This window comes from Medicago truncatula, chromosome 1 (genome assembly GCF_003473485.1).
Source record: "Medicago truncatula cultivar Jemalong A17 chromosome 1, MtrunA17r5.0-ANR, whole genome shotgun sequence".
Lineage (NCBI taxonomy): Eukaryota > Viridiplantae > Streptophyta > Magnoliopsida > Fabales > Fabaceae > Medicago > Medicago truncatula.
Genome location: NC_053042.1, coordinates 47,442,299 through 47,470,107, shown reverse-complemented (window position 1 = coordinate 47,470,107; position 27,809 = coordinate 47,442,299). Strand labels below are relative to the sequence as shown.

At 33.4% G+C, this 27,809-nt stretch overlaps 2 protein-coding genes across 2 annotated transcripts; both read left to right on the top strand.

Annotated features, from left to right (window-relative positions):
- The first annotated feature begins 1,410 nt into the window (after positions 1-1,410).
- Positions 1,411-6,303, top strand: LOC25485006 (somatic embryogenesis receptor kinase 2). Its single transcript, XM_013614105.3, has 11 exons — positions 1,411-2,068; positions 2,720-2,852; positions 2,970-3,041; positions 3,624-3,767; positions 3,974-4,045; positions 4,152-4,223; positions 4,309-4,421; positions 4,521-4,652; positions 4,741-5,082; positions 5,184-5,578; positions 5,693-6,303. The coding sequence occupies exons 1-11, from the start codon at positions 1,975-1,977 to the stop codon at positions 6,005-6,007; spliced, it is 1,884 nt and encodes a 627-aa protein (XP_013469559.1). The 5' UTR covers positions 1,411-1,974; the 3' UTR covers positions 6,008-6,303.
- Positions 6,304-7,821: 1,518 nt separating this feature from the next.
- On the top strand, positions 7,822-15,453 carry LOC25485005 (angio-associated migratory cell protein). The gene is made up of 11 exons (XM_013614104.3): positions 7,822-7,936; positions 8,168-8,373; positions 8,460-8,525; positions 8,766-8,885; positions 9,490-9,632; positions 9,708-9,855; positions 9,946-10,029; positions 12,936-13,051; positions 13,809-13,867; positions 14,479-14,566; positions 14,923-15,453. The coding sequence occupies exons 2-11, from the start codon at positions 8,199-8,201 to the stop codon at positions 15,145-15,147; spliced, it is 1,224 nt and encodes a 407-aa protein (XP_013469558.1). The 5' UTR covers positions 7,822-7,936; positions 8,168-8,198; the 3' UTR covers positions 15,148-15,453.
- Positions 15,454-27,809: the final 12,356 nt, after the last annotated feature.

The window sequence follows — 27,809 nt, the reverse complement described above, 5'->3', positions numbered from 1 at the left end:
CAATTCAGTGGATTTAAGGAATGTATGTATTATGGTCCGTTCATACGTTTAGTTAGAATAGATGAGCTCGTCTGCAAGTCTAAAACAATATAAGATGTATAATATATATATATATATATATATATATATATATATATATATATATCAAAGATTAATTACATATAAATATAAGACAAGCAGACAACAAACTGCGCTGCTAGGATTGTTGTGCATGACCCGTTAAATTATATGTAGAAGGTCAACAATCTCTGGTTCTAAGAGGACAAAAGTGTCACAAGTCAATGGTATAAAAACATGTTGATTGTCAAAACCTCATGTTTGACCACTTTTAGGGCTGCCTGTCCCACCGTAAAATCCCCGACCTCGCATCCCACGAGTGGTGCAAACCCCGACCAAGGCCACACATCCATGTATTCCTTCTACCCGTCCGTACACCATAACATATGTAAGCCTAAATGTCGATCTTCTATTTAGTGTGACAATCAAAAAGTTCACATGACCTCATTCTTTATTGATACCCCCGTCCGCCCTAATTTATTTTACACAAATATTACTTAAGTTCAAAACGCGATCTCTTCAACTACAATTAATTTGAATGCTGCATCGTAAGTTATTGAAGTATTAATTTCTTCTCAGTTCCACTAAATTTACCTCAACCAACAAACATTTATATTTTTATGTGGTATCCATGAACTATCTTCAAATGTAATCTATAAAAATCTTTAATAATTATTTGAACTCAAATGATTAATAAACTACTTTAAATAATGAATTATTAAAAAAAAACTTGAATTTGTTTCCCAAATAATATAACAATTATCAATAATATTTTTTTTTATATTTCAATTGAAGTCCGAATACAGTTGATAGTAGAAAAGTTAACAATTAAGAAGATAGTAAAAATTGTAAGATTAAATTCACACTCAGAAATGCTTCTTAGTATATTAGATGAGGTTAATACATGTTCTCGTGAGCTTAGTTTAATTTGTAGGGATATTACATATTATATGCGGGGTTGATGTTCGAACCTCGGATACTCCACTTCTTCACATTTAACTGTGCGAGTTCAAGCCACTAAACTAAATGACAAAAAAAAAAAATACGTAAGATCTGAGATTCGAATTCCGACCACCAAAAAAGAAAAGATATCTCCGTAAGTTTGTATCAGTTGTAAAGACAATGCATAATATAATGCAATTTCTGCGCTTTCGAACCTCAGACATTTCATGAGAGATGAGATTAATATATGTGAGTAAGCAAATGCAATGCTAGATGGCATCACCCCCAAAAAGAAAGTAACGTTGGGTCCACCAAAGTTTGACCAAAAAAACGGGGTTTTGCCCCCCCTCTCCATCTTTCAGTCACGTCACTTTCCACGTTATAGCGCCAATACATTTTTGACTGCGTTTTCGTGAGCTAGTTCGGGCAGCGGTCACCACCGTTCGGGCACCTCACTCTCTCTCTCTACTTACACTCACTCTCTCTCTCCTCTGTGCACGCCTCCATCAAAAAGATAACAATTACACTCTGATAAAGAAAGAGTGTTTCTTCAGAAGCTATAAGCTAGCTAGATAGAAAGTGAAACGGAGAAAGAAAAACATCATTTTTTTTTATTTATTTCTTTTTTTTATTTTGTATATTACTATAATTTGAGTTTATAAAATAATTAATAATAATAATAATAATTGAAATGCTGTAATATACTACTTTTTGGTTTTAATAACAAAAAGTTTATTTTTTTATGAGTTTATGTTTCTGGGTCAGTCCAAAAAAGGTGTATTTTGACGAGATCGGGTTCTGGGTATAGTGTGGTAGATAGATAGATTCTAATGCTTCAAGATTTCAACTGAGATTTGGGGGTTAGGGTTTATGCTCATTTTCATTTATTGTGCTGCTGGTGGTGAAGGTGGTTGAATGGGTTTGTGATGTTTTATAATTATTATTTGGATCTGAGGTTATTTACTACTTAATCAAATGGAGGAGACAAAGTTCTGTGCTTTAGCTTTCATTTGTGCCTTCTTTCTGCTGTTGCTTCATCCATTATGGCTGGTTTCTGCTAACATGGAAGGTTTGTGTAATTTTGTTTCATTATTGTTTTGTTAAGAAGGGAAATGTTTGAAAACATGTTTTGTTCTTTTGTTTTTTTGGTTGTTGTTGGTTTTTTGTTTTAATGTGTTTGGTTAATGAGGTTGTTTTTTATACTTGATTCATTGTTCTGTTCTGTCAAAACTCAAAAGGGTTGTGTTTTGAGAATATGTGTGATGTGTCTTTTGGTCTTTTAATTCCTTTTTGTTTGTGGATTTGTAGTTGTATAATGTTGTAGAATTTATCAGATTGAACCATCATTGTAACTTAATTGATTTTTTGGATAATAAGTCCTCATAAGATTCTACAGTTCTTTTGACTCATGTAGTGCCTTTTGAGGAAAATGCTTTCTTGCTTGCTATCTTATCATGTTTTATGCATATTAAGCAATGGAATAATTATTCGTTTGTGTAGTAATAATGTCAATCATGGAATTTGTCACACCTTTTTAATGATTCTTCATGCTTGTTTGATGTTTATTTAGCTAAGAAAGAATGATTTTCAGACACATTATGCAATTTCGTACTGCTTTATTATCATTTAAGGCTGCAATTAAAGATGATATTTGGTTTGGATCTGATACATAAGCTGAGCTGGTTTTTACGTGATTACGTGTTCTTGTGTTTTGAAACAGGTGATGCTTTACATAACTTGAGGACAAATTTACAAGATCCTAATAATGTTTTGCAAAGTTGGGATCCTACACTTGTTAATCCTTGTACATGGTTTCATGTAACCTGCAACAATGATAATAGTGTCATAAGAGTGTAAGCTACTTGGTCCTTGATATATCATTACATATATGCTAATGCTGTTTCAATAGCTTTTCAAAGAAGATGAATTTTCTGATGTTCCTCTTGTTCTTTCCTTTGGTTTGATGTCAGTGATCTGGGAAATGCTGCTTTATCGGGCACACTAGTTCCACAGCTCGGGCAACTCAAGAATTTGCAGTATCTGTATGTTGTTGTGCCTTGATACTTTGATGTTCTAATGCTCTTTTCCTTTCATCATTTAATTTTCTAAGGGACTGGTCAATAAAATGATGACGATTGCTTCAGTGTTCTTATTTCTTTGCTTTTTTCAGTTTGATACTTAAATATTTTTTTACAGTAGTTTGATAGAAACTGGTACCAAAATACAAATTAATAGTAGTATAAGAGTTGTTTGAGACAATGGAGTTTAGCGCTTTTATTTTGAACTACTAGTTGACTAAGTTTTTCTGCCTACAACTCCATCCTGGTTTTAAATGATTAGCCTCATTGTTTCAATGGAATTGAACATTATTTCAATGTTGTGGGGATCAAGATATTTTTAGTTTCAACTTATCGTTGTTTTATTTCGATGAACTATATCCTTTTGTAACTGGATTACTCTGGTATAAAAGACAGGTCATGTTCTTGAAACCAATTCTGGAATTGCCCAGCAACTTCTCTGATTGTTTTTTCATGAAATATTTTAAAAGTTTTATTAATGCGGATTTTTATAAATCTTGGTTGAAAAATATAATTATACATACTTTTTTTTTATATGTATGATAGGGAACTTTACAGCAATAACATCACTGGTCCTATTCCAAGTGACCTGGGGAATCTTACTAACTTGGTGAGCTTGGATCTGTACCTAAATCGGTTCAATGGCCCTATCCCGGATTCATTGGGCAAGTTGTCAAAATTGCGTTTTCTGTAAGTGTTCCAATTGTTGATTGTTTGTTCTACAATTTTTTAACTATAATGTGGACACACTTTTAAATTTGTTTTTTGATATTATTTTTTTTCAAAAGATGCTTATTTTCTACTATATATGATTTTTGTTGGCGTGTTTGAGAAAAGAAATATGCTATCAAGATAGATATTAATACTGTTTTCCTGGAATTGTTGTCTAAGGATAGGCGGCTTAATAACAACAGCTTGATGGGTCCTATTCCCATGTCACTGACTAATATTTCAGCTCTACAAGTTCTGTAAGTTATTCTTTATCTCAAAATATACACCGTCCTGTATTTATTTTCTATTATTTGTATATGAATTACCTACATTTGTCTCATTTTATTTATACGCCAAATGCAGGGATTTGTCTAATAACCAGCTCTCAGGTGTGGTTCCGGATAATGGCTCCTTTTCGTTATTCACCCCTATCAGGTTCCTACTAAACTGTGTCTGTGTTCTTAGATTCATTGGTTCTGCTTGTAAAACTTTTCTGAACCGACTTCCTTTCTGTTTGCAGTTTTGCAAACAACTTGAATCTATGTGGACCTGTTACCGGGCATCCTTGTCCAGGCTCTCCTCCATTTTCTCCACCTCCCCCATTTGTCCCTCCACCTCCAATCTCTGCCCCAGGTAATCTTCTAAATGCTGCAATTACTCTTTTAATTCTAAAGGTGTTTTCTTAGCCCAACTAATCTATTTTTCATATTGGATATGTATACCTAATTGCAGGAAGTGGCGGTGCAACTGGAGCAATAGCTGGAGGAGTTGCTGCCGGTGCTGCTCTATTATTTGCCGCACCTGCAATTGCATTTGCATGGTGGCGTCGAAGGAAACCACAAGAATTTTTCTTTGATGTTCCTGGTGAGAGATCCTAGTTGAATGGCTCCTACATTGGTTGAACTCATTACATGGATATAATATAATTTAAATTCCTTGCATACATTTGCAGCTGAAGAGGATCCTGAAGTTCATCTTGGGCAGCTTAAGAGGTTCTCACTCCGAGAGTTGCAAGTTGCAACAGATACTTTCAGCAATAAGAACATTCTTGGAAGAGGAGGGTTTGGCAAGGTGTACAAAGGACGTTTGGCTGACGGTTCACTGGTTGCTGTCAAAAGATTAAAAGAGGAGCGGACACCTGGTGGGGAGCTTCAGTTTCAGACTGAAGTAGAGATGATCAGCATGGCTGTGCATAGAAATCTCCTCCGTTTACGCGGGTTTTGTATGACACCAACCGAAAGGTTACTGGTTTATCCCTACATGGCTAATGGAAGTGTTGCCTCCTGTTTAAGAGGTAGATCTCTATTTATACAGTTTGTTTATATATGTGCTCAACACAATCTTTCGGTCAATATTAATTATTCTTCTTCCGATTTTGTGTTTGTATTATCCTAGAGCGTCCTCCACATCAAGAACCACTAGATTGGCCAACAAGAAAAAGAATAGCTTTGGGATCAGCTAGGGGTCTTTCATATTTGCATGATCATTGTGACCCAAAAATCATTCATCGTGACGTGAAAGCTGCTAACATATTGTTGGATGAAGAGTTTGAGGCTGTTGTGGGGGATTTTGGATTGGCAAAACTTATGGATTACAAGGACACCCATGTTACAACTGCTGTTCGGGGTACAATTGGGCATATAGCTCCCGAGTACCTATCTACTGGCAAGTCTTCAGAGAAAACTGATGTTTTTGGTTATGGTATCATGCTTCTTGAGCTTATAACTGGACAAAGAGCTTTTGACCTTGCTCGACTTGCGAATGATGATGATGTTATGCTGCTTGATTGGGTATGTTCAGTGCAAACGCACATCCTTCTGTTCTTTGTTTATTTTAGTTTACGCTTTCAGTTGAATTTCATGCAACTCTTGAACAATTGTGCACTCAACTGAACTTGTTCATAGGTAAAAGGACTTCTGAAAGAGAAAAAGCTTGAAATGTTGGTTGATCCCGATCTTAAAACCAACTACATAGAAGCTGAGGTAGAACAGTTAATCCAGGTTGCGCTGCTATGCACGCAAGGTTCGCCTATGGACCGGCCAAAGATGTCAGATGTAGTGAGAATGCTTGAAGGCGATGGCTTGGCAGAAAGATGGGATGAGTGGCAAAAAGGGGAAGTTCTACGCCAGGAAGTGGAATTGGCACCTCATCCCAATTCTGATTGGATTGTTGACTCTACTGAAAATCTACATGCAGTCGAATTATCTGGTCCAAGATGACATTGTCAGTAGTGATGAAAAGAAAAATGAATGGAATTATTTGTGATTTATTTTTTTTAACTAAAAATTTTCTCACTTTTTCTTCTTCTTTTGGTTCCTTGAAGTACCATATCCTAATTACAGCTCTTGTAAGTCCAGTGTATTATTATATTCATTTACATTTGTGCATAGGGGTCGCTTTGTCAAGTTGAAATTTGTTGTATCATCTGGTGTTGTTTGATGAAGTGATGTTTACTTAGATGACTCTTTTTGTATACCCTTGTTCAATCTACAATCTATACTTCATCTCATTCTTATGTGTGTATGTGTGCGTTATATCAACTTGTGATCAAGGTGTGACCATGTGATCGGTTGGTATGGCGTTAAAAGTTTCTGCAAAATCGTGAAGCATAATGTTCGAAAATGTTATAATTCTATACATTTTTTTCATGTTAATTTTATCTTTTTTGCAAATGAAGTGTTACACGACAAGCATTACCGTCACAAATTGTACTTTAAAAAAAAAACATAACATTTAATGGATTTTATCTTTTTAATCTGAAGACATACATCCAGAAACAACCCTTAAGCAAAAACTAGTACCAAAACAAAGCTCATTAATTTAGGCAAAGACAAAAGATGTAGTTGAACCGAGACAAAAGATATTATCAGTATCACTTACAAATTCACAAGCACAAGTTGGAGACTACTTGTACCAATATATCATAGCGTTCCTATATTAGTGTAAAATGCCAAAATTATTCTTTATAATTAGCCAACATTGGAAATATCTAAAGAAGGGTGGGGTGTCACAAGATTGTTATTATGAAAAGCAACGACAAAATAAGTCGAATTCGAAATAACTAGAATCAAAATAATATACTCATTGATAAAGCTTTGTTGTAAATGCATAACATAACATAAGTTCAAACCTTAGATTAAAAGAAGCTTCGTATGTTTCATGTTATATGCTTTTGGCTTGGTAGCCTTCAAGCTATCATTTCTGTTTATCAAAACTTTCAATCCATTACCAACCGAAAGGAAACAATAGCCACGGAAATGTAAAGATTGGTATATTTAATTATATTCCTTCAACCATGCATGTTTTTGTTCCCTAAAAGATAAGTTCCACGGTTCAGAACTTTGACCATAGCTTATGTATGTTCTTAAAAATATTTACCATAAAACAAGTTTATACGAACTTGCACAAAAAATACTTATATATGGTCTAGAACGAATCAACAATTTATGTAGTTTACAATTGCACAAAAACTTGTATAAATTAACGTGTTTGATTCATTTTTATTCACAACATAAAACACCTTATGTTGTCAAAACAACTATAATGTGAGAATCATGTAACCTTTACCTATAATTTGTCTGAATTTTAAAATCCTAAAAAAATAGAGAGGTTTTGTAATCAGAATTTTACGAGAGAAATTGTTAAGTGAACTCTTGTCCAACACATTATTCTTATACAAAATCAATTAAAATCTAACACTTCATTAAAATAATAAAAATAATTAATATCAGAATTTTTTCTCATTATTTTTAATATTTCTCTCTCATTTTTCCACTTTATTTAACCGATAAGAACCACCCACCACCATTTATGTTTTCATTTCCTTAATTAAAATCAACATTTTTTTTAAAGTTAATAACATGTGTCATTTTTTTATTGGTTGGGTGTAAGAATGATGTGTTGAGTGAGAGTTGATGCAAGAATATCTTATTTTATAATCGGAACAAAAATTAAATTTAGTTTGATTCGGTTAGTGATAATAAATCTGGACCGTTTATTTTAAACAGGATCCAATGGTAAAAATTTAGTAAGGCTCCGTGTTATTTTAGATGCCACCGTTATTTAAAAATTAAAACTTAACCTGAAAATCCATCCGTTCAGTTGATAGAACACTACCAGACAGCCGCCGCCGCCGTCTCCATTCTCAGGTGAGTTCCCTTCAAGCTCACTCTGCAACTTCTTCGCTTATTCCTTTTAATCAATTTTCTCGCTATGTAGTTAGTGCTTTCACTTGTGTAGTTTTCCAAATTCACACTCTTGTTGCTTTTCCCACTGCTTCATTCATATTCTCCTCTTTTCCGATTTCTACAAAGATAATTAAGATTTTAATTTATAACTTAGTTATTCAATAATTTTGTCTTACTTTGTTTGTCTTATAGGTTTATAGACTTGAAAATTTTAAGCAATACAATGAGTGATCCAAATCATCATAGTGATGATGAATTCAACAACGATGAAGACGAAGACAACAATGATGTTTTCATTGATGACTCTGATATCATCCATGAAGTTGCCTCTGACGATGAACTTCTTCCTGATGCACCTGACGACAATCCAGATGGTCCTGGCGGCTCTCCCGGTCCAGGTGGCCTACATAGTAACATTGATGTTTTTTTATTTCAGTATTATATTAATAACATATTTGTTACTATATTATTTTAAATATTGCAGATGGTGGTGGCGGTGGTGGTAGTGGTTATGACGATGATTCTGTGCATACATTCACCGGTCATGAAGGTCTGCCTTCTACTCTATTTGTTTATGTTTTTTCCCTTTTCCGTCCTGGTTTGATTGGGTTGGGAACCTAGGACTTGTAGTGTGCTTCTCTTTAGGTTTCATGTTCAAATCCCCCATGTGGTAACAATTATTGTGTTGGGTCAGTCTATACAGAGATTTGAAGTCATACAAATCATATATGTGCATGGTGTTGGAAGGAATTTGTGATATTTTTTAATGCTTTCTTGGATTCATGTGTAGGGGAGTTATATACAGTTGCCTGTAGCCCAACAGACGAGGCACTGGTGGCAACAGGAGCTGGTGATGACGTAGGATTTCTCTGGAGGATCCTTAATGGAGAATGGGCTTCCCAGCTTAATGGTATATATTCTTTTCTTATAAAAGGCAAATATTAGTGGTTAGTTTGTTAGAGCATCCACAATGGAGATACCCATTTTTTGGTTCTTAAATGGGTCCCACGCGTACACATCACTCATTTATAATTTTTTAATAGTAGTATCTAATAAGCACTCAATTCCTCCAACCCAGATCTCACACAAAGTTCTTAAATGGGACCCACTAATCAACTATCAATAACTTTATATCACTACATTTCAATTTTTTAATATTAAAAGAGTGTAGGTCCCGTTTAAAGTTGGGGTCTTAAATAAGACCCTGAAAAAGATTCTCCCCAATGGGGGTACCTAATAGGTACCGGGTCTTAAATGTCTAAGACCCTTCCATTGGAGATGGTCTTAGGGGGCTGGAGAAATTTTAGTTACAGAGATTGAACTCTAGACCTCCTACATTGAACTCCTTCAATGTTTCAACCCATACAATTGGGTATCTGCATAATACATAGCTATTGATGGGTGGATTCTTACTAATTTAGTTTAATATAAGTGTGGCATTGGTATGATAATTGGTAAAGTCAAGTTTGTGTTTCTTGCAATCGCAAAATGAGTTTGTTATTAATCTTGTGCAGGTCATAAAGATTCTGTATCGAGTTTAGGGTTTAGCCATGATGGAACGTTTTTGGCATCAGGAAGTTTTGATGGAACTGTTAAAATCTGGGATGCATCTGGAAATCTGAAAGGCACGCTTGATGGTCCTGAAGGGGGTGTTGAGGTAAGATTGTTAAATAATTTTTCTTGCCTTTTGTGCTTTTGATAGTTTCTAATTAGTTGCCGTTAAATTTTACAGTGGCTCAGGTGGCATCCAAGAGGAAACGTCCTCATTGCTGGTTTTGATGAATCCTCCTCAGTGTGGATGTGGAATAGTAATCTTGACTTCCTTATGTCGTTTAATGGTCATGCTGGTAGTGTGACCTGTGGTGATTTTACTCCCGATGGTAGTAATCTATCTTCATCTTGGCATTCAACTGTTATGATTAATATTATGCATTTTTACATTTTTTATTTCTTTTCACTTGGTACCTTAGGGAGAACAATATGTACTGGTTCTGACGATGCAACCTTGAGAATATGGAACCCAAAAAGTGGAGAAAGCATTCATGTTGTGCGAGGTAATGTAAACTTCATTTTATAGTGTTGTTGTTGTGTATGAATAATATGACTAGTTTAATTATTAATACCCAAAATTACAATATTAAGTTTAAGATGCTTCGAACCTCTCCTGTCTACAAGAGAACTTCTAATCTTTCTCGTTCATATATATCTGATTTCTTATATGAAAGTAAAAGTATCTCTCCTTGCCTCAACTAGAATTTGAGAAGCGAAGAAGTGACAAAAAAGTGCAAGAAATTAAGATAAACTCTGAGTATTTCTGTAGAGTGAATAACAAAGATGCATCTCTGACAGCAGAGACTAAGAAAAAGACATACAATTCAACTGATATGTTATAACCGATAAAGAAAGGAGTTAGTCGTACAGTAGGTAATAATACAATACAGTGATCTTATAGTCAGCTAGGCATGCTGCCTTATTACAAAAATGTCGGCCACACAGTATTACAACTACTCTTTAACATGCCCCCTGGCAGGGTGAGTGAGCAAAGGAAAGTTGGTATCAGACACCCTCAAAGGGATAAATCTCTGATTAGATAAGGCTTTAGTTGGCCACTAGTGGCTTTCTTTGACCATCAGAATATTATATTATGTCCCAAGAAAACACACACAAAATGTGGATCTTCTATCATCCGGTTAGATGCCCAATTCTCATCATGCTAAGAATTTAAAGGGGGACTGAAATGATGATGCTGGCTGAAAAGAGAATGCATGAATTCCTTAATAAACCGTAGAATTCTTTTGAAAACCTTCTGATACTCCTCTGGAGGCTGGGAGTAAATTTGACAAGCCTTGTAGAGCAAATCTGATATGTATCCTTGTGATGGCATTGAACTGCATGCCCCAACAATAGATCTACATAAAGTACAATTAGCTACATAGTCTACCCATACTTGGAAAGTTTACAGTTACCTTCCTTTTCTGGCCGATCCCAAATGTATTTAGCTTGAGATAAAAGGAGCGAACCATCATTAAGTGTTTTACTTCAATTCCTAGGATATTGTCCAGCCCACCTAGCAGTTTGTGAGAAATTAAGTTGGTTATGATTTTCTGAATTAATGAAAGATGTGCTGTGACGACACTGGGTGTGAAAAGAGAGGGATCACTTTTGTTAGATTTGAAGCTTAGACCCAAGAGAGCATATGCAAGACTCTCAATCCAAACCCCCTTGTTGTGTGTTTGAGGGCATACAATGCTTTATTACTCGTAACCGGGTAGTTGTTGTATGTATACTTCTTCATCTAGCAGCCCATATTTACATCCCGTTTGCTGGATATTGCCAATGATGAGTGAGCGTCAAAGTGAGGAGGATGCTAATGGTGACTGACTTTACAATAGAGGAAAAGTCTATGAATAATCGGAACCTGATTGTTGTTGGAATTGGAAACCATTTTGCCTCAAGCTGAGCCTTATACTTGTTAAGTGCACTATTCATATTCTCCTTTTCCTTAAACACCCATTATGATGGCACTGCAGATTAGGCCACCCCATTATGTGGTAGTGAACATGTATTACAGCAGTGTAATCTATCCAATACCTTCAAAAAAATGTGGTGGATTTTGTACTGCTTATTGCCTAGACAAGGCACATTGTCTGCCAACTACCCTTTCTACTAAGGTTTATGTTAAACCTTTTGAATTGGTATTCAAAGATTTATGGAGCCCTCCGCCCATGGAACCCTCTTGTTGCTGCTACCTGTATTTACTCCTGTAGATTCCTCTTGTTGCTGCTACCTTCAAAAAAATGTGGTGGATTTTGTACTGCTTATTGCCTAGACAAGGCACGTTGTCTGCCAACTACCCTTTCTATTAAGGTTTATGTTAAACCTTTTGAATTGGTATTCAAAAATTTATGGAGCCCTCCGCCCATGGAACCCTCTTGTTGCTGCTACCTGTATTTACTCCTGTAGATTCCTGGATCTATTATCCATGTATTCACTTCTGTAGATGCCTGGATCTATCATCCAAAACAGAAACCTGGCACTCTCATGGTCTTACAACAAAAATCTCAGAGCTCTTTAGACTATTTGGGCTGGGAGGGGGCTCTTACGTTCAGACCTGTCCTGGGAATGTTGTCAAATCTAGGCATGATTATGTCGTAACTTGTATCACACAAAAAAGGAATAGATATGTCTTTGAAACGGACCACAACCTTCTTGCTTATCAAATGTTTTTTTTTTTTTTTTTTGCAAAGTTATTTAACAAATTTTGGGATCATCTCTAAAGCTTCCACTTTCCTTATCAATATCAAGCAAGGTCAACATTAACGAAGTGAAATTGAGAAATATCCTGGCACGCTCACTATAGCTTCATAAAAAATTCATGTCGAATTGCAGCATGGTCGATTTTATATAGGCTCAAAGCAATAATTACAAAAATATACGAGATATTATCCTTATTTTTATGATACGATATGCCTTTACGATAAATACATAGAGCAAAAAATATTTTCAACACTCCCTCTCAAGTTGGAGCATATAAATCATATGGATCATGCTAGTTACATATATAACTGATTTGTGTACCTCTCAAGGATTTAGTGAACACAATTGATCATTAAAATTGACAAAGTTGTGATTTGGCCCAATTTGATCTTCTCCCTAGCAATGTGCCAGTCTATCTCAATATGCTTCTTCCCCGCAATTTGTTAAGCACGACTTAGGGTTGGCTGTCCATAGGCTCATTTCATATTGAGAGAGAGACAAAGGAGACATATGGTGACACCGTGTTTTGGAACTACACACCAGAGTCAATTTTATATTGCCTTAAAGCAATAATTTCAGAAATAACTGTAGGAAATGCTAACCCTGTTATTTACATGATATGATATGCCTATACATTAAATACAAAGAATGCAATATTTTCAACACTATCATTTACATTTTTCGTTAACCTTTACTTTTATAGGTCATCCATACCATACCGAGGGAATAACATGTTTAGCAATAAATTCAACTTCAACTATTGCTCTTACTGGTTCTGTGGATGGATCTGTTCATATTGTGAATATCACTACAGGAAGAGTATGTATTTTCATTGCATTTGATATTTAATGTGCTATTTTCTATAATCAACTGTTATTTTTTGTGCATTAGTCTTTGGGGTATGATGTCTCACTATTTTGAGAATCCTTTCATGTGTCTTTTGCTATGTTTCTAAAATTTGGTACACCAGAATGTTGAGAGTCTGACATTAGATGAGATATTTCCTGAACCTATGTTTACAAGGGAAAGACATCCCTTCCCCACATTAGTTTCTAACATATTTTCACGAGTCAGAGTAGTCTAAATGATTCTCAATTCTACTACTTGAAATCAGCTGCTAGCTTATCCCCAATATGATTAAAATTGGGATATTGTGTGTCAAACTCGATTACATTATATATGGAGATGGTTTATTAGTTGATTTATCAAACTGATTAATCAAAAAATATCAACAAAGAAAAAATTGATTAGTCAAAAGTTTGGCTTGGTGGCTCTGTGATCTAACAACACTATGAGCTCCTTGAGTAGGTGATCAACCCAACTGTTTTTGGGTTTTATCTCATCGGAAAATATAATTAATTATTAAGAATGATGTTCTTTTGTAACGTGGTCTGTGTAGTACTGGAGCAAGACTGCAAGAGCTGACTAACCAAGGCTCCAAACTATCATCACTTATCCTTGTGCTAGTCTGTTCCTTTTGTCTTTGCATGCTGCAACTTTATTTATGTAAAAGGGTTTGAGCATATAAATTTAGCTTTCTGCTTGGTTTCTAAGAAATGTTGTATCTTGTTGGCAGGTTGTTAGTACCCTGCCTTCTCATTCAAGTTCCATTGAGTGTGTTGGATTCGCACCAAGGTATGTTTTAAGACTAGCAAACTATTCATAACCTGTGTGTATGTGCATTCGTACACTTTTTCATGTCCATGTATGCTTGTCGGATCATGCATGGTATGGTACAAGTTTTATTTATTCAAAGATTGCTCGAGCCTCAACGAACAGTGACATACTGGAGAGATAAATAAGAAATGTAAATTTGTCCCGCATTATAGAGTTACTGTCATAAGTAAAAATAGTCTTGTCAGTGACAAGCAACAAAAAATCAGTGTCCGTTGATGTTTGAAAGAAGTAGGGTTTGTTGTTAATAAATATGAAACAGAACCAAGTGTCATGACTCGTAAATAACCGTCAAGTGACTTTGTTCACGCTATAACACAAATATCAATAGTAATTCCTTCTCATTCTCAAGGAATAATAGAGACTGCAAAGTGACCTAAACCTTAAATATGAATAGTTGGCATAAGTGAAAATTATGGGCATCTTTTTATCATACTTTGAATTTCATTCGTTTAAGTTATTTCAACATTTCAATAACTGCATTTTTGTCTTAATCTAATGATGATTTGGACCTTGTACTCCTAATTAAATATGAGCCCTCAATAACTTTGTTCCTTAAAACTGTATGACAGTGGTTCCTGGGCTGCAATTGGAGGCATGGATAAAATGACCATCTGGGATGTAGAGCACTCCTTAGCCCGAAGCATTTGTGAGCATGAGGTTTGTTGGAATCTTGCTTTGTGCAAGTGACATGCTTATGCATTAGAAACTGAATGAACTTTGTTTACTAGCATTCCTCCGCTCGTCGAGTAGTTCTAACAACACTCATTCTAACATGTTTTTCAACAATCATTTTCTTATGGGTGAAATCAGGTGGGTCCCACGACTTTATGTGGAGCCCATTCTCAATATGGTGAGACTCATGTATTTCAGTTAGTAAAAGAGTGAGTGTTAAAAAGTGAGTTTTTGAATGAGTGTTGTTAGAACTCCTCATGTTCATGCATATCCTATTGTATTTTAATTTGGAATTGTGAATCTTACATCTGATGAACGAAAATTTTCCATTCTCTGAGCAGTATGGAGTGACATGTTCAACCTGGCTTGGCACATCGTATGTGGCTACTGGATCTAATGATGGAGCTGTGAGATTATGGGACAGTCGATCTGGTGAATGTGTCAGAACATTTAGAGGGCACTCTGAAAGCATTCAATCTCTTTCTTTGTCTGCTAATCAAGAGTACCTTGTCTCGGCTTCTTTAGATCACACAGCTCGTGTTTTCGATGTTAAAGGAGTTTGTTAAGCAAAATCGTTTGTTTGATTGCATATGATATGGGGTTGTCAATCATCTAATCGAAACCCCTTTTTTGGGCACACAAGCATGTATACGTCCTTTAGGACAGCGGGCGTTCCTCTACAGAAGTCAGATTGTTATTTTATGTTATGTTGTGGTAGAGTCAAAAACTGTTGCATAAGGTTTCGAATTTTGACGGACCTAGACATTCTAGAGCAGAATTTTTTTTTTTGAACAATTCTAGAGCAGAAATTTGATTGTCTTTTAAGGTTATATTTCCTTTTTAATATTAATTTTGAATGAAATTGATACTAACTCAAAAGTTTTTTGTTTTATGACGATGGAATTCATACATTGTGAACAATCCATTTTTACAAGTTAACATAAATGATGTTTTTACTTAAAAAAAATAAAATAGATCAACTCGTGTAAATTTCATATTTTTTAAAGAATTTTTACATAGATGTTTAACCTTAACAATTTTGAGGATTTTAGATCTTAAAAATGTAAGTTATTCAAGGCCTAAATGTTACAATTAAATATCTTAAAGGGATCTAAGTGTTTATGAAAAAGACTTGAAAGACTTAATTGTTATAGTTAATTAACTTGAAAGACCAATTTGTTACAACAGGGCATAGCCAAACATTTACAGGTTTTGTTACAAGTTTCACAACAGTATTAAGCATTTTAAATAAGGTATTTAGGGCACTTATTAAAACAATTTTTTTAGACTCATTAAAGTTTTTTGGGATAAAAATCGGACATAATCTGACCTCAGTATATATCACTTAATTCGATAAATTTGATATGGAATTTCTGGGAGCTTCTTCTCTCACTCTATCTTCATACTAATTGAAAATTGCTTCTGTCGGATGGAAAAAAATCTGAACGGATAAATCTTGAGCTTGGAGGGGGTGTTATGGTTTTTACGAAATGAAATTTGGAGAGTAAAGTAGCTCTCTAAATTTTTCAGGGGGGTGTGCCAGTGATATTTTATTCGCTGGTTTATTGGTCCATATACATTTTTCAGAAGCCCGTTCATAGCCCACGAATACTATCATTGAGCTGATCAGTAATTTTGGATTTCAGAATTTTAATTTTAGGGTAGTCAAGACAAAAAAAAAAAAAAAAAAAAAAAACACATTCTTATATAGATTTTATAATCTACAGCATTGAAAAAAAATTGAATTTGAATCTTTAAGTTTTACAAATAAAATCCCACATTTCACGAATATACAAAGACAACCCATGTATGTCGTTCTTTAGAAGATTGAATTTTATTTTAGAGAAAGTAAGTAGTTTAGGGGCCAAAAATCCACACCCTTAATATAAATAAATAAAAAATTAAGAGTTCGACCCATACATGCTCTAATATCTTTGTCAATTGAATTATGTTCATGGGGACAAACGATTGTCTTTTCTAAATTGTCATGACATTCTAAATTGCTAATATGTATTGACCTGTGCTTTTTAATGAAATGAAAGTCTTCGGTCCTTAAAAAAAATTAGTATTTTTTGTTTTTATTCAAAATCCGATTCACTATTAGTTGTGAATGAGAATTTAACGTAGTAAGTAACAACTACCCCAACTTACCATAGACATTCTTCTTTTACTATTTTCTTGCATTCCAAGAGTCATTTTTAATCAATTTTCTTGTCAATTAGAATACTAATTCAATGTATATACTAGTTTATAGAATGTCATAAAGAGGTTGAAAGTGACAAGGCCCATATAGTATACAATGAGCCATAGATATCATAGAGTCGCATGGCTATTAAAAGTTCGAATACGTGCGTGACATCTCAAATGGCGGGTAACGTGCTTTGAAATTGGCAAATTCTATGATCAAAATATTAACAAGTTGCATATTATCCAACGGCCAAGCAAGTTGCAACTTTTAAATTTCCCACTTGCACATATGATATGATAAGTAATTTGACATTTAACTACACCACTACTACATTTGTGTTTGGAAGATTTTGTCAATATTAACATGATTATGATTTATGATTATTACAGCAGCCACCGATTATTTATTGATTGGTCAGGACAAGAAAGAATAAAATTTTCATTAGGAGTATTTTTTTTGCTTCCATACATATATGTCAACTGTCAAGGGTCGTCTTTTTTATTTTCTTTCTCGTCGGAATATCGTCTACTCCATTGTTTGCTGAATAGTATCAGAAAATTATTTTGTGATGAGTATTTATTTTCTTGAGTTTAAATTATTTTTGAATTATTCTAAAATTGATTCTAAAAGAATGGATAAAAACAAGCTAGTTATTGAGTTTTGATGTGAATAGAAGTGATTGAGAAGTGCTCTTCGTATAGGCGAGGAGCCAAAGATCAACTACAAATTCAATGGTTGAGATAATTTGATCGTTATACAATCAATGACTTGATCTCACGATGCAGTGTAGAATCAACTAAATGGAGGGTGCGCGCATGCATGTGCTAGACACGCTCAGACATATGGAAATGTATGTTGTCGCGTGCAAAATGCTTACGTGTATCGAAACAAAAAAATTAATTAATTTGAGGTTTCAGACCATTAAAAATTAATACACCAACCCAAGCCTCATGCCCAGGCCCGGACAGCGTCGCCGTACGGTGGTGGTATGTTGAGTGTGTCATCACCCCTTTAAAAAGATTGTGGACCTGCAAAGGGACACCCTTGAAGTCCTAGCTCCAGTATATAAACACAAGTGTTGTGTATAAACTCCAATGTGGGACTTTTGAATATTTTAATTCACACACAAACATCCACAGTGTTCCAAAAGACTATGTCCTTTTTTTGTGTGAATTAGGTATCATTTGCGCAGAACTGCAGAGTCTAATCACTAGAATCATGTGGGATCATAATGGATAGCAAAACCCTCCCTCAATAGATTTAACATTGTTGCATTCTCATTACTGATATTTAACTTTCTCTTAAAGAGATTTAAAAGATTGAATTTGAACAAATAACTCATGATTAAGTTAAAAGAGAAGTTTGATCATCTCATTCAAATGTTGTTTGTTTTCTACAACAAAATTTAGCGTAATATGTACATTGAAAGTACAAGTAAATAGTAATAAACATCTTCCAAAAACTGTCATTAAAGAGGAACAGTTGGATATTTTTTTAATATAATTAGTATTTCCGTAAAAAAAAAAATGTATATTTTGTAATTTCTGTTAATATATTCAGTGAATTTAATTCAACAAAGACGAGGAGTATGTCTACATCTTTTGCTTATTGTTTTCAAAGATAGCGACTACTATGAATAATCCGTTCCTTTTTGAATTCAGAGAAACAAAAATTATAAGGTATTACTGTATGGTATCGACCCCTGAAAGTTACCATATTCACAATAACCATTTTGTCAAAAAATAAATAATAATCGCATCACAATAATCACAATTGTTGTGATTTGTTTAAGGATTATTTTTTGACAAGATAATTTGTTTGCTGATTAATCATAGTTTTTTTTTTGCACCTAATAATCATAGTTGTTGGAAATTAGGATGTGTTTTCTAAGAGATTCCACTGTCCAAATTCTACATTATCATCACCAACTTTTTCGGTATTATTGTATTTGCATGTATGGGAGCCGTTTGGCATGGCACCTTCATTCTTTGAATTGTTCAATGGCCGGTGCATTTTGGCTGATGAATGAAGGTGGTGTATCCATATTCCATATGGTCATTTTATGCTACTAGAGATTCTATCTATAATATACTATATACTTACTTTTTAATCTGCAAGAAAATAAAATAAAAATAAGAATCGTATCCCATTTTCCGGTATGGAGGGAAGAGTCCAGCTAGATTTGCCTAAAATTTTTATTTGGTTTTTCTTCTATTCTATCCCCTTTTTCTATATAAAATATGGTCTCGTTAATTAGTGTCCTCGAAGCACTAGTTAAAGAAATAAAAATGAAAATATTTGTATTGAAAACATCATCTTTGATATTTTTTAAACTTTGATTTCACAAGTTTCAAGATACTCGTAGTATATTTGGTTTTCTTAACTAGTACTCCAGGATACTCGTTAACAGTAAATAAATAAAAAACTCACTACTTTCTTAAAAATAAATAAAACTCACTGCTTTCTTAAAAATAAAAAATAAAATAAAAAACTCACGATTGATCATCAAAACTTATGAAAGAGTGCATTTACTTTATCTCAAAGAGATTAGTGATAACTCTCCGATCAACCCGTTCAAAAATCTGCCTTCTATTTTCCTTTTTTTTTTTTTTTTGGTTATTGTTACTTACAATATTCTTTATAGTATGTTTTTTTTACTCACTTTACAGTATGGTTGTTTTCTATCTTATATTGATATATAGTCGTCCTGCTTCTCCCTTCAAAAAAAAAAAAAAAGTCATCCTGCTTCTATTTATTTGGATATTTTAATTTTTTAATATATTTTACAGAGGACAAATGCGGTTTTTTTTAAGAAGTTAAAATTAAACATATTAAGCAAAAGCACCGAATACTCCTAGTATAAGAAGTACCCTAAAAAAAACTTAGGAAAAGAATCAACAATTACACCATAATTCCTAGAAACTTACATGAATTGAAAATAACAACTCATTAAAAACAACTCTCAAACACATAAGTGGATTAAGCCACCTGAAAGAAGTAAAAGTAACATGCTTCGTCTTTAGCCGCCGATAAAATTGTAACTTAATTTGATGAAGTAAATGTTGAAGAGTATCCTCCTTATGCTGAAAAAATTCTAGAATTTATTTCTTTACATATAACCCAAACGGTTGAAAGCCAAATGAGATCAATCCTAGAACGAATATTTTTTAAAAATCCTCATAACCATTCAAATTGAAGTAAGTGGTCTGAATCACACACCAAATTTACTGTAATAATGCCTGACCAGTGAGAAACAAAAAATCAAATTTTACCAAAAAAGTCACAATGCATAAACAAATTATCTGCGTCCTCAAGTTTACCACAACCACCCACACAAAATTGTGTGTTTGACTGAAACACCCCATCTCCTGATTTTATTAACCTTTGTATGAATACAGTTATGACGAAGCCTTTAGCACAAAGATTTACTTTTACATGAGCCTTTTTATGTCAGATGATATTTAATTTTGTGTTCTCTTAGATAGTATTGTGATCCGCTGATAGTAAATAAGGATAAGAATTGATAACGTTGTACTTTTTAAACTCATGTGAAAGCCATAACAACCTGTCATCCACATCAGCCTACAAGACAAAAAGAATTTAACAAAAGCACAACATTCCCCCACCAATTATTTCTCCCAGGCCAATAACCTCCTCAACCACTTCCATGTCTCTCCCCTCCCCCAACCTTATAAATTCATCTTTGCCATCGACAACATCTTATTATCGGCAAGCTCAAAAAGATGGATGAACCTATCCCGAAAAACCCTTAATTTATCCACGGATCCCACCAAAATAACGTCGAAGACGCATCCTCCACCTCCTGATTGATGTTGTCATCAAACTAAATTATGACTACCACACCTACACACTCACGAACGCTAATCAAATTATTCCTCCACCACCCTACTTATTGTAATCAAACCACATTTCGACCGCCACACATACACCCTCACAAATACTATCAAATTATCCCACCATGCAGAACCTCCCCCCTCCCACCATCGCTAATACCCCCTACTTCACCATGCCTGACTGCTAGAATTCTATACCACGGACACCCACGTTTCTCTTCCAACCTCCAATATCATTTACCAAACAAAGTCAAATTTAATGAGTTTATTTGTTGAATATTTTATGAAAAATGTTAACCAGTGCCCCTGGGGCACTCGTTAAGAAAACCAAATATAGTATGAGTATCTTAAAACTTGTGTAGTCAAAGTTTAAAAAATGTATAAAAGATGTTTTCAATGCAAATACTTCCTTTTTTGTTTCCTTGACACTAATTAACAAGACCCTTTTATATATTATAGTTAGATGTTATATATCTCTAAAAAAAATAGATGTTATCTTCCTGTCCTAAATTTTTTCGATATGAAAACATAGAATGTATATAGAACATTTATCTTGTTCTACCTTTGCTTCTTTATGGCCAATGGTTTGCGATTGGATTGGCTTTTTTGGAGTAGACTCTAATGTATTGTCTGATCATTTTGTCCAGTTTGTTCATTCAACAGGTCGTAGTAAGGCTAGACAATATTTTCTTCGGCTCATTTGGCTTCTTTGTGCCTGGGTGTTATGGACTGAACGTAATAATAGGTTGTTCAATAATTCTATTACTCCTATGCCTAGGTTGTTGGATAAAGTAAAATACTTGTCTTTAGGTTGGTTGAAAGCTAGAAAAGTTACATTTTCGCTTGGTACTGATAGGTGGTGGTCAAGCCCTTTCCAATGTTTGGGTATTGGCTAGTTGGTTGTTCGTGTTGTACAAACTGTCAGATACATTGTTTCTTGAGGAGCTTCAGTAGCACACCTTGTGCTATTGAGATTCTTGTGTTTTGGTTAATATAATTCCATTTTTGATTGTTCAAAAAAAAATTAACATTGTTCTAATTTACTTTTTTTTTTTTAGTGAATTGTTCTAATTTACATATATAGCTTTCTTAGGTTTTGGGTAGCTCGACCTATAAAATCAGCTTTTTAGTCCATGTTTTTTTAGGGGTAGGTACATAGCTACATGCTTTATTTTGGTCTTATCTTTAGTCAATATGAAACTCATTATTTTTTTTCTTCCAAATACACTGTTTACGTGATCACGCTCAACTCTATTAAGTTTGATGTATGAATGACACGATGACTCGTTGACAATTTTAAGATTAATTTGAATATCATATTAATTTTAATTCAATTGTACAAAATTGTATCGTAAGGTAAACATAATTTAAGGATAAAAACCTTTTTTTTTTCTTTTTGGTAGAAAGGATAAAAACCTTTATTTCTTCCTTTAACTTACAATTATCACTTTTGCATATTTAATTCAATAGTATTTGTATGATGAAGCTTTGTACCGAAAAAAAAAGTATTTGTGATTAAGATGAATAAAAATATTAACACATTGTGTATACAAATTAAATCTCTATGCAATTATATACAAATTAGTCTCTACATTTTTTAATGAGGAATTTTTCACCCAAATTTTTAGATGAGAATGGACATCATTTAAATATTTTATTTCTAAGAAAATGGTGATTTTTATGGTGTTTATTTCTCAAAAGAAAGGGATGTTAAATTAGGTGACAAATACGGGGTGGCCGGAAGTCACAACAAAATCCCAATTATATGGTGCAATAATTAGTTCCATTTCATAGAAGAAAAACTCTTGCACCCAATCACATTGCTCCATCTCATAACGTAAACCATTATCTCCACAAACTCTTCATCATCACAATAATTCAAGGGTTATAATAGTCTTTTTAATGCCATGTGGCAAGCCACGAATGCACCATGATGTAATTGTACCTGATCATTGAAGCAAGAGAATAAAAATGGCGGCTCCTAAATCTTAGATTCTCTTCGAATGCATGACTGACTGACACGTGGAACAATTGCAAGTTCCCGCGTCAATTGCATTCAACGGTGATTAAAAATTGTATAAACTAAACTAAGGTACCGTTTGGCCAGACTTTTTTCGATCTAAAAGCTAGTATCTCCGTTCCTTTTTAATTGTCACTTTTTAACATTTTACATAAATTAAGACAATCAATAAGTGTTACTGCTTTTGATACAATTATTTTTACTTTTACTATAATAGCCTTATTAATTTAATACAGTATTTCATTTCATATGTTTCTCTCTCTGCAATAAATATCTAAGGGTAATATTGGTAAAAACAACATTTAATGTTGTATTGAACTTTGAAAGTGATGGTTAAATAGGAACAAAAAATTTCTCCAAAAGTGACAATTAAAAAGGACTGGAAGAAGTACTTTAAAACAAAGTTAAAATAAAACTCTTTAAGAAAAAAGCTAGAGGTGTTGAGTGATTGATTGAGGAAGAAAAATAAAATCAAAATGTGTGTATGGAGAGAAATGCAAGGGCATCCAAAATTGAGAATCCATTGATTCTCATTTCTACGCATAATTTTTTTTAAAGGCTTAATACATCCTCCGGTCCCTTAACATATCCATTGATTCTCATTTCTACGCATAACTTTTTTTAAAGGCTTAATACATCCTTCGGTCCCTTAACTTATTTTAATTTCTCAGTGTGGTCCCTTAACTATTAAACGTTTCAATTTGGTCATTATCTTTGTTTTCGTCATCGATTTGGTCATATTTTATTAATTTTAAATCCCTAAAAAAGAAGACCGTTAGATAAAGGAAGTTCATCATATCTAACCGTGTACCACCAACACCTAACTATCTGAAATTTAATTTTTAAAAATAATATAAATTCATTTATATATTAATTTAGAAATTAAAAAAATTCTAAAAAAATGGAAATCTAATTTTCGAAAATAAAAAAAAAATCAGGAATTTTTTTTAAAAAAAAAATCTAGAAAATTACTTTTAATTTGGAAAGAAAAATCTGAACTTTTTTCGAAATATATTTTCTAATAATTAGCCAAAATGAATTTTTGTTAATTATAATTCAGATTTTTTTCGAAAATAAAAAGATTTAAAAAAATTCAGGAATTTAATTTTCAAAATACAAAAAAATCAAAAATTCAAAAGTTTAAAAAAAATGTCAGATTTTTTTCGAAAAAAAGTTTTTAAATTTTTTTTCTACAAAATTAAAATTTTGGAAAATATTTTAACTTTTAATAATCTCGATACAAATTTAGAAAAAGTTCAGATTATTTTTTTCAAAAATTTTATTTCAGAATTACAATTATTTTAAAAATCCAGATTATTTTTTTTCAAAATTTTATTATTCTCGAAAAAATTCAGATTACTTTAAAAATCATTTTTTTTAAAAATTATGAAGATTTTGCGATTTTTGTTGATTCTAACAAAAAGCAATATTGGCTAATTATTAGAAAATATATTTAAAAAAAGTTCAGATTTTTATTTCCAAATTAAAAGTAATTCTCCAGGTTTTTCTATAAAAAAAATCCTGAACATTTTTAGAATTTTTTTTATTTTCAAAAATTAATTTTCCAATTTTTTAGAATTTTTTATTTCTAAATTAATATAAATGAATTTATATTATTTTTAAAAATTAATTTCAGATACTTATGTGTTGGTGGTACACGGTTAGATATGATGAACTTCCTTTATCCAACGGTCTTCTTTTTTAGGGATTTAATATTAATAAAATTGGATCAAATCGATGATGAAAACAAAGATAAGGACCAAATTGAAACATTTAATAGTTAATGGACTAAACTGAGAAATTAAAATAAGTTAAAGGACCGGAGGATGTATTAAACCTTTTTTATAATTAAATGATATTTTCGTCTTTTATCTTTTTCCTCTTCTGATTTTGTCTGTTATAAATTGTCAACATTGTTGTAATTTTTTTATAAAAATAAAATCAAAAAATTCATCAAACACATTAAAAAGAACACAAATATTCATCATGCAAACATAGAAATCCAAATTTCAATAAAAAACGTCTCATAAATTTTCCCTCCCAACTAAATTTTTCATATGCATGAGCCAAAAATTGAATCTCTTACAACATGTTTAAGGGATCCAAATCTCTTATCATTCGAACAAATTCATTGTTGGTATCGTAACTATCCGATTATTAAAAGTGTTTGACTTTCTTCGTATGTCATTTACAAAGCCACATACATATAGTTCACATCAACGTAACTCAGTTGGTAACAACAACATATCTAGGTATAGTGGTTTGGGGACAACTGCCCCAACTATTCTTCTGATTATATTTGTTAAATCTTGATCAGGTTTTACTTTTTGGAACGAAACTGAGGTACTCTGGCGACAAACATGAACATTAACCCGTTGAAGGTTGTTCGCCGCTGGAAGCTTTTGCGGTGTCCGATCAGCATCACACCTCCTCCTAATCACGGTTAGTTTTTTTTGTTTTGCTCCACAACGGTTGTTTCTCGATCCGGGTCACTTTTAGGTCGGAACCGCCGTTCTGGGTTTCAAATTGGATTCTGTTGCTTTTGATTCACTCTGGTCTGCTTTCGATTGTGACTCTTTGGACTGGTTTCATTCAATTTTCTTGACTGATATTCTTTTGTGGTTTTTCTCTCTAGACTATCTGGTTTTTTCTACTGTGCTGTTATTTTCTTGACTGATATTCTATTGTCGGTTCCCTGTGACTGTTATTTTGCAACATAAAGGTTACTTTGTGGGTCTGTTTTGGTTAAGTGTGTTATGGCTGAGAAGTTTGTATGTCCTTGGCCTTGCATGGTCTCATATACGCCGAAGCCTACACCGCAGTCTGTCTCAACCCGCAGTTTTGCACAGACCCTTGTCAACAAAAGATGTCCCTTTGTCTGAACTCCCTAAACCTTGTTTGAAAGGTAACACCCTTTCAATCAAAATATCGGAGGAGCTTTATCAATCTCGTCTAGCTAACTGCAACAATTACCTCCATGGTAGATTAGTGTTGTCTAAAGGGGATAAACCTCTGTCCTTTAAAGACATACATGCTAAACTTTTACAATTGTGGAAACCTCTTGATCAATGGAAGATGATTCCCATGGGTAGGGGTTTTTTTGAATTTCGATTCTCCTGTGTTGATGATCTTAGAAGCGTCTGGTCGAATGGCACTTGGAATTTGAAGCCAGGATTGTTACGTTTATCACGTGGTCTCCGGATTTTAATCCCTTTGTTCAGGCTCAAACTCATAGTCAAGTATGAGTGCGTTTTCATTATTTTCCTCTGGAATATTGGCAAGATAGAATCCTTTTTGAGATTGCTGGTGCTATTGGTACCCCTATAATAATTGATGAGAATACTAGAAACAACTCATTTGGTCATTATGCTCGTGTTCTAGTAGATATTAATTTTGCTGGATTTATTCCGGATACTCTGTGTGTTGAAAGAGATAATTTTGCTTTTGACATTGAGATTGAGTATGAACATCCTCCATACTTTTGTTTTACTTGTAATTCTATTGGTCATTCCTCGGATCATTGTAAAAAAGATCCTGCCAACAGAGTTGCTCGTGAAAAGGTTACCACTAAAGATAATTATGTTAAGAATGTCCCTAAAAGGCATGTTCAAGTGAAAGACCGTAATAAAACTGTGGCGGACGAAGATCCTATTATTCTTGACATAATGAGATATAAGGAAGTAACACCTAATGTGCTTGTGGTTGATGTTATAAACCTTGAGGAAGAACTATATTCTAGCCCTTCCGTTGGAGCAGCTCAGGTTCAATCAACACATGTTGAAGCGATGAATGAAAAACAAAGTGAACAAAGCAATGAACTTCCTGATATGCGCATTGTTGGTCCTTGGAGTGACGCTGTGACAGACTTGGATTATATTCAATATCCCCCGTCTTGGTATGGTTTGAGTTCTTCCAATGTCATTGTTACCCAAGATGTTTTAAACCCCAACATCGCTCATGACTTGGAGATTTTGCGGCCATATTTAAAAGACAAAGGTGCAAGTGAGCCTCGGGTTTATACTGATGGGGAAGAAAGAGAGGCAGTTATCAACTACTTGAAGAACTGCTCTGTTGCTATTGAAGAGCCATTTATTGAGGTGTCTAAGAAAAAGAAGAAGAATGTGCAGAGAGGTTTTCAAGTACATAACACGCGTTCTAAGGGAAGACCTCTGATTTGATTTGAGTTCTTTCAGTGGGTTTCGTTCTTTCCTTCCTATCTCTTGACTTTTTGTTGTTTTTTATTTCTTTTTTGCTTTGTTTTTCTTGTCTGAGAAGGTTTTGGTCTATGTCCCCCTTCTCTTTTTGTTTTTGTTTCTTTCTATTTATATATTTTAAGGGTGTTGCAGTTGGTTAAAAAAAAAATTGTTAAATCTTTGATATTTTAATGATTGATCCCTCTTAAACTAATATATTGCCCACATTAAATAAAAATTTATAGCATAAAAAAGAGTTTCACTCATGAATTTTATAAAATCAAATGTATAAATGCATTTGAGATGAAATTTTGAATAATTTCTACCATATTTTTTAACAACCTTGCTATATAGTGCGAAACTTTTACACAACCTGGACACGATAAAACCTTGGCAGTGCTTTTATATTTTTAAAATAAATAAAAGTGAAACATAACTAAAATCCAATGGCTGTTGTGTTTAATCTAGCGGTTACAGTAGGTTCTTCACTTTTCGTTGTTCTACAATCACACCATTAAACTTTTTCCATTTTTTAAACATAAAGACAGGTGTTGTAAAGAACAATTTTAATTTATAGATGTTGACGAGTCTTTAATTTTCTAATATATAATAGGATAGTGTTTATAATTTTGAGTATTTTGCTCAATGATAATGATGATATTATTATACCACTTTTGTATTGCTAAAATTTTTCTATAAATATATATTATATAAAATCTTGCCTCCGCAAGTCAATATTTCTGGATCCATCACTGATTGGTAGATATATTGTATTATATATACATCGGTCAGGTTCGAACCCCAAATTCATCATCTAATGTGAAATTATATAGTCCCTAAATTACTCGAGAAAAAAATCACATACGTTGTAATGGACTGAGATATAAAACTTTTTCCATAGGATGAAATGATTATATGGTACATAGATATATATGATCATTACAAATACAGCAAGAAATGAATTGTCCTGTTT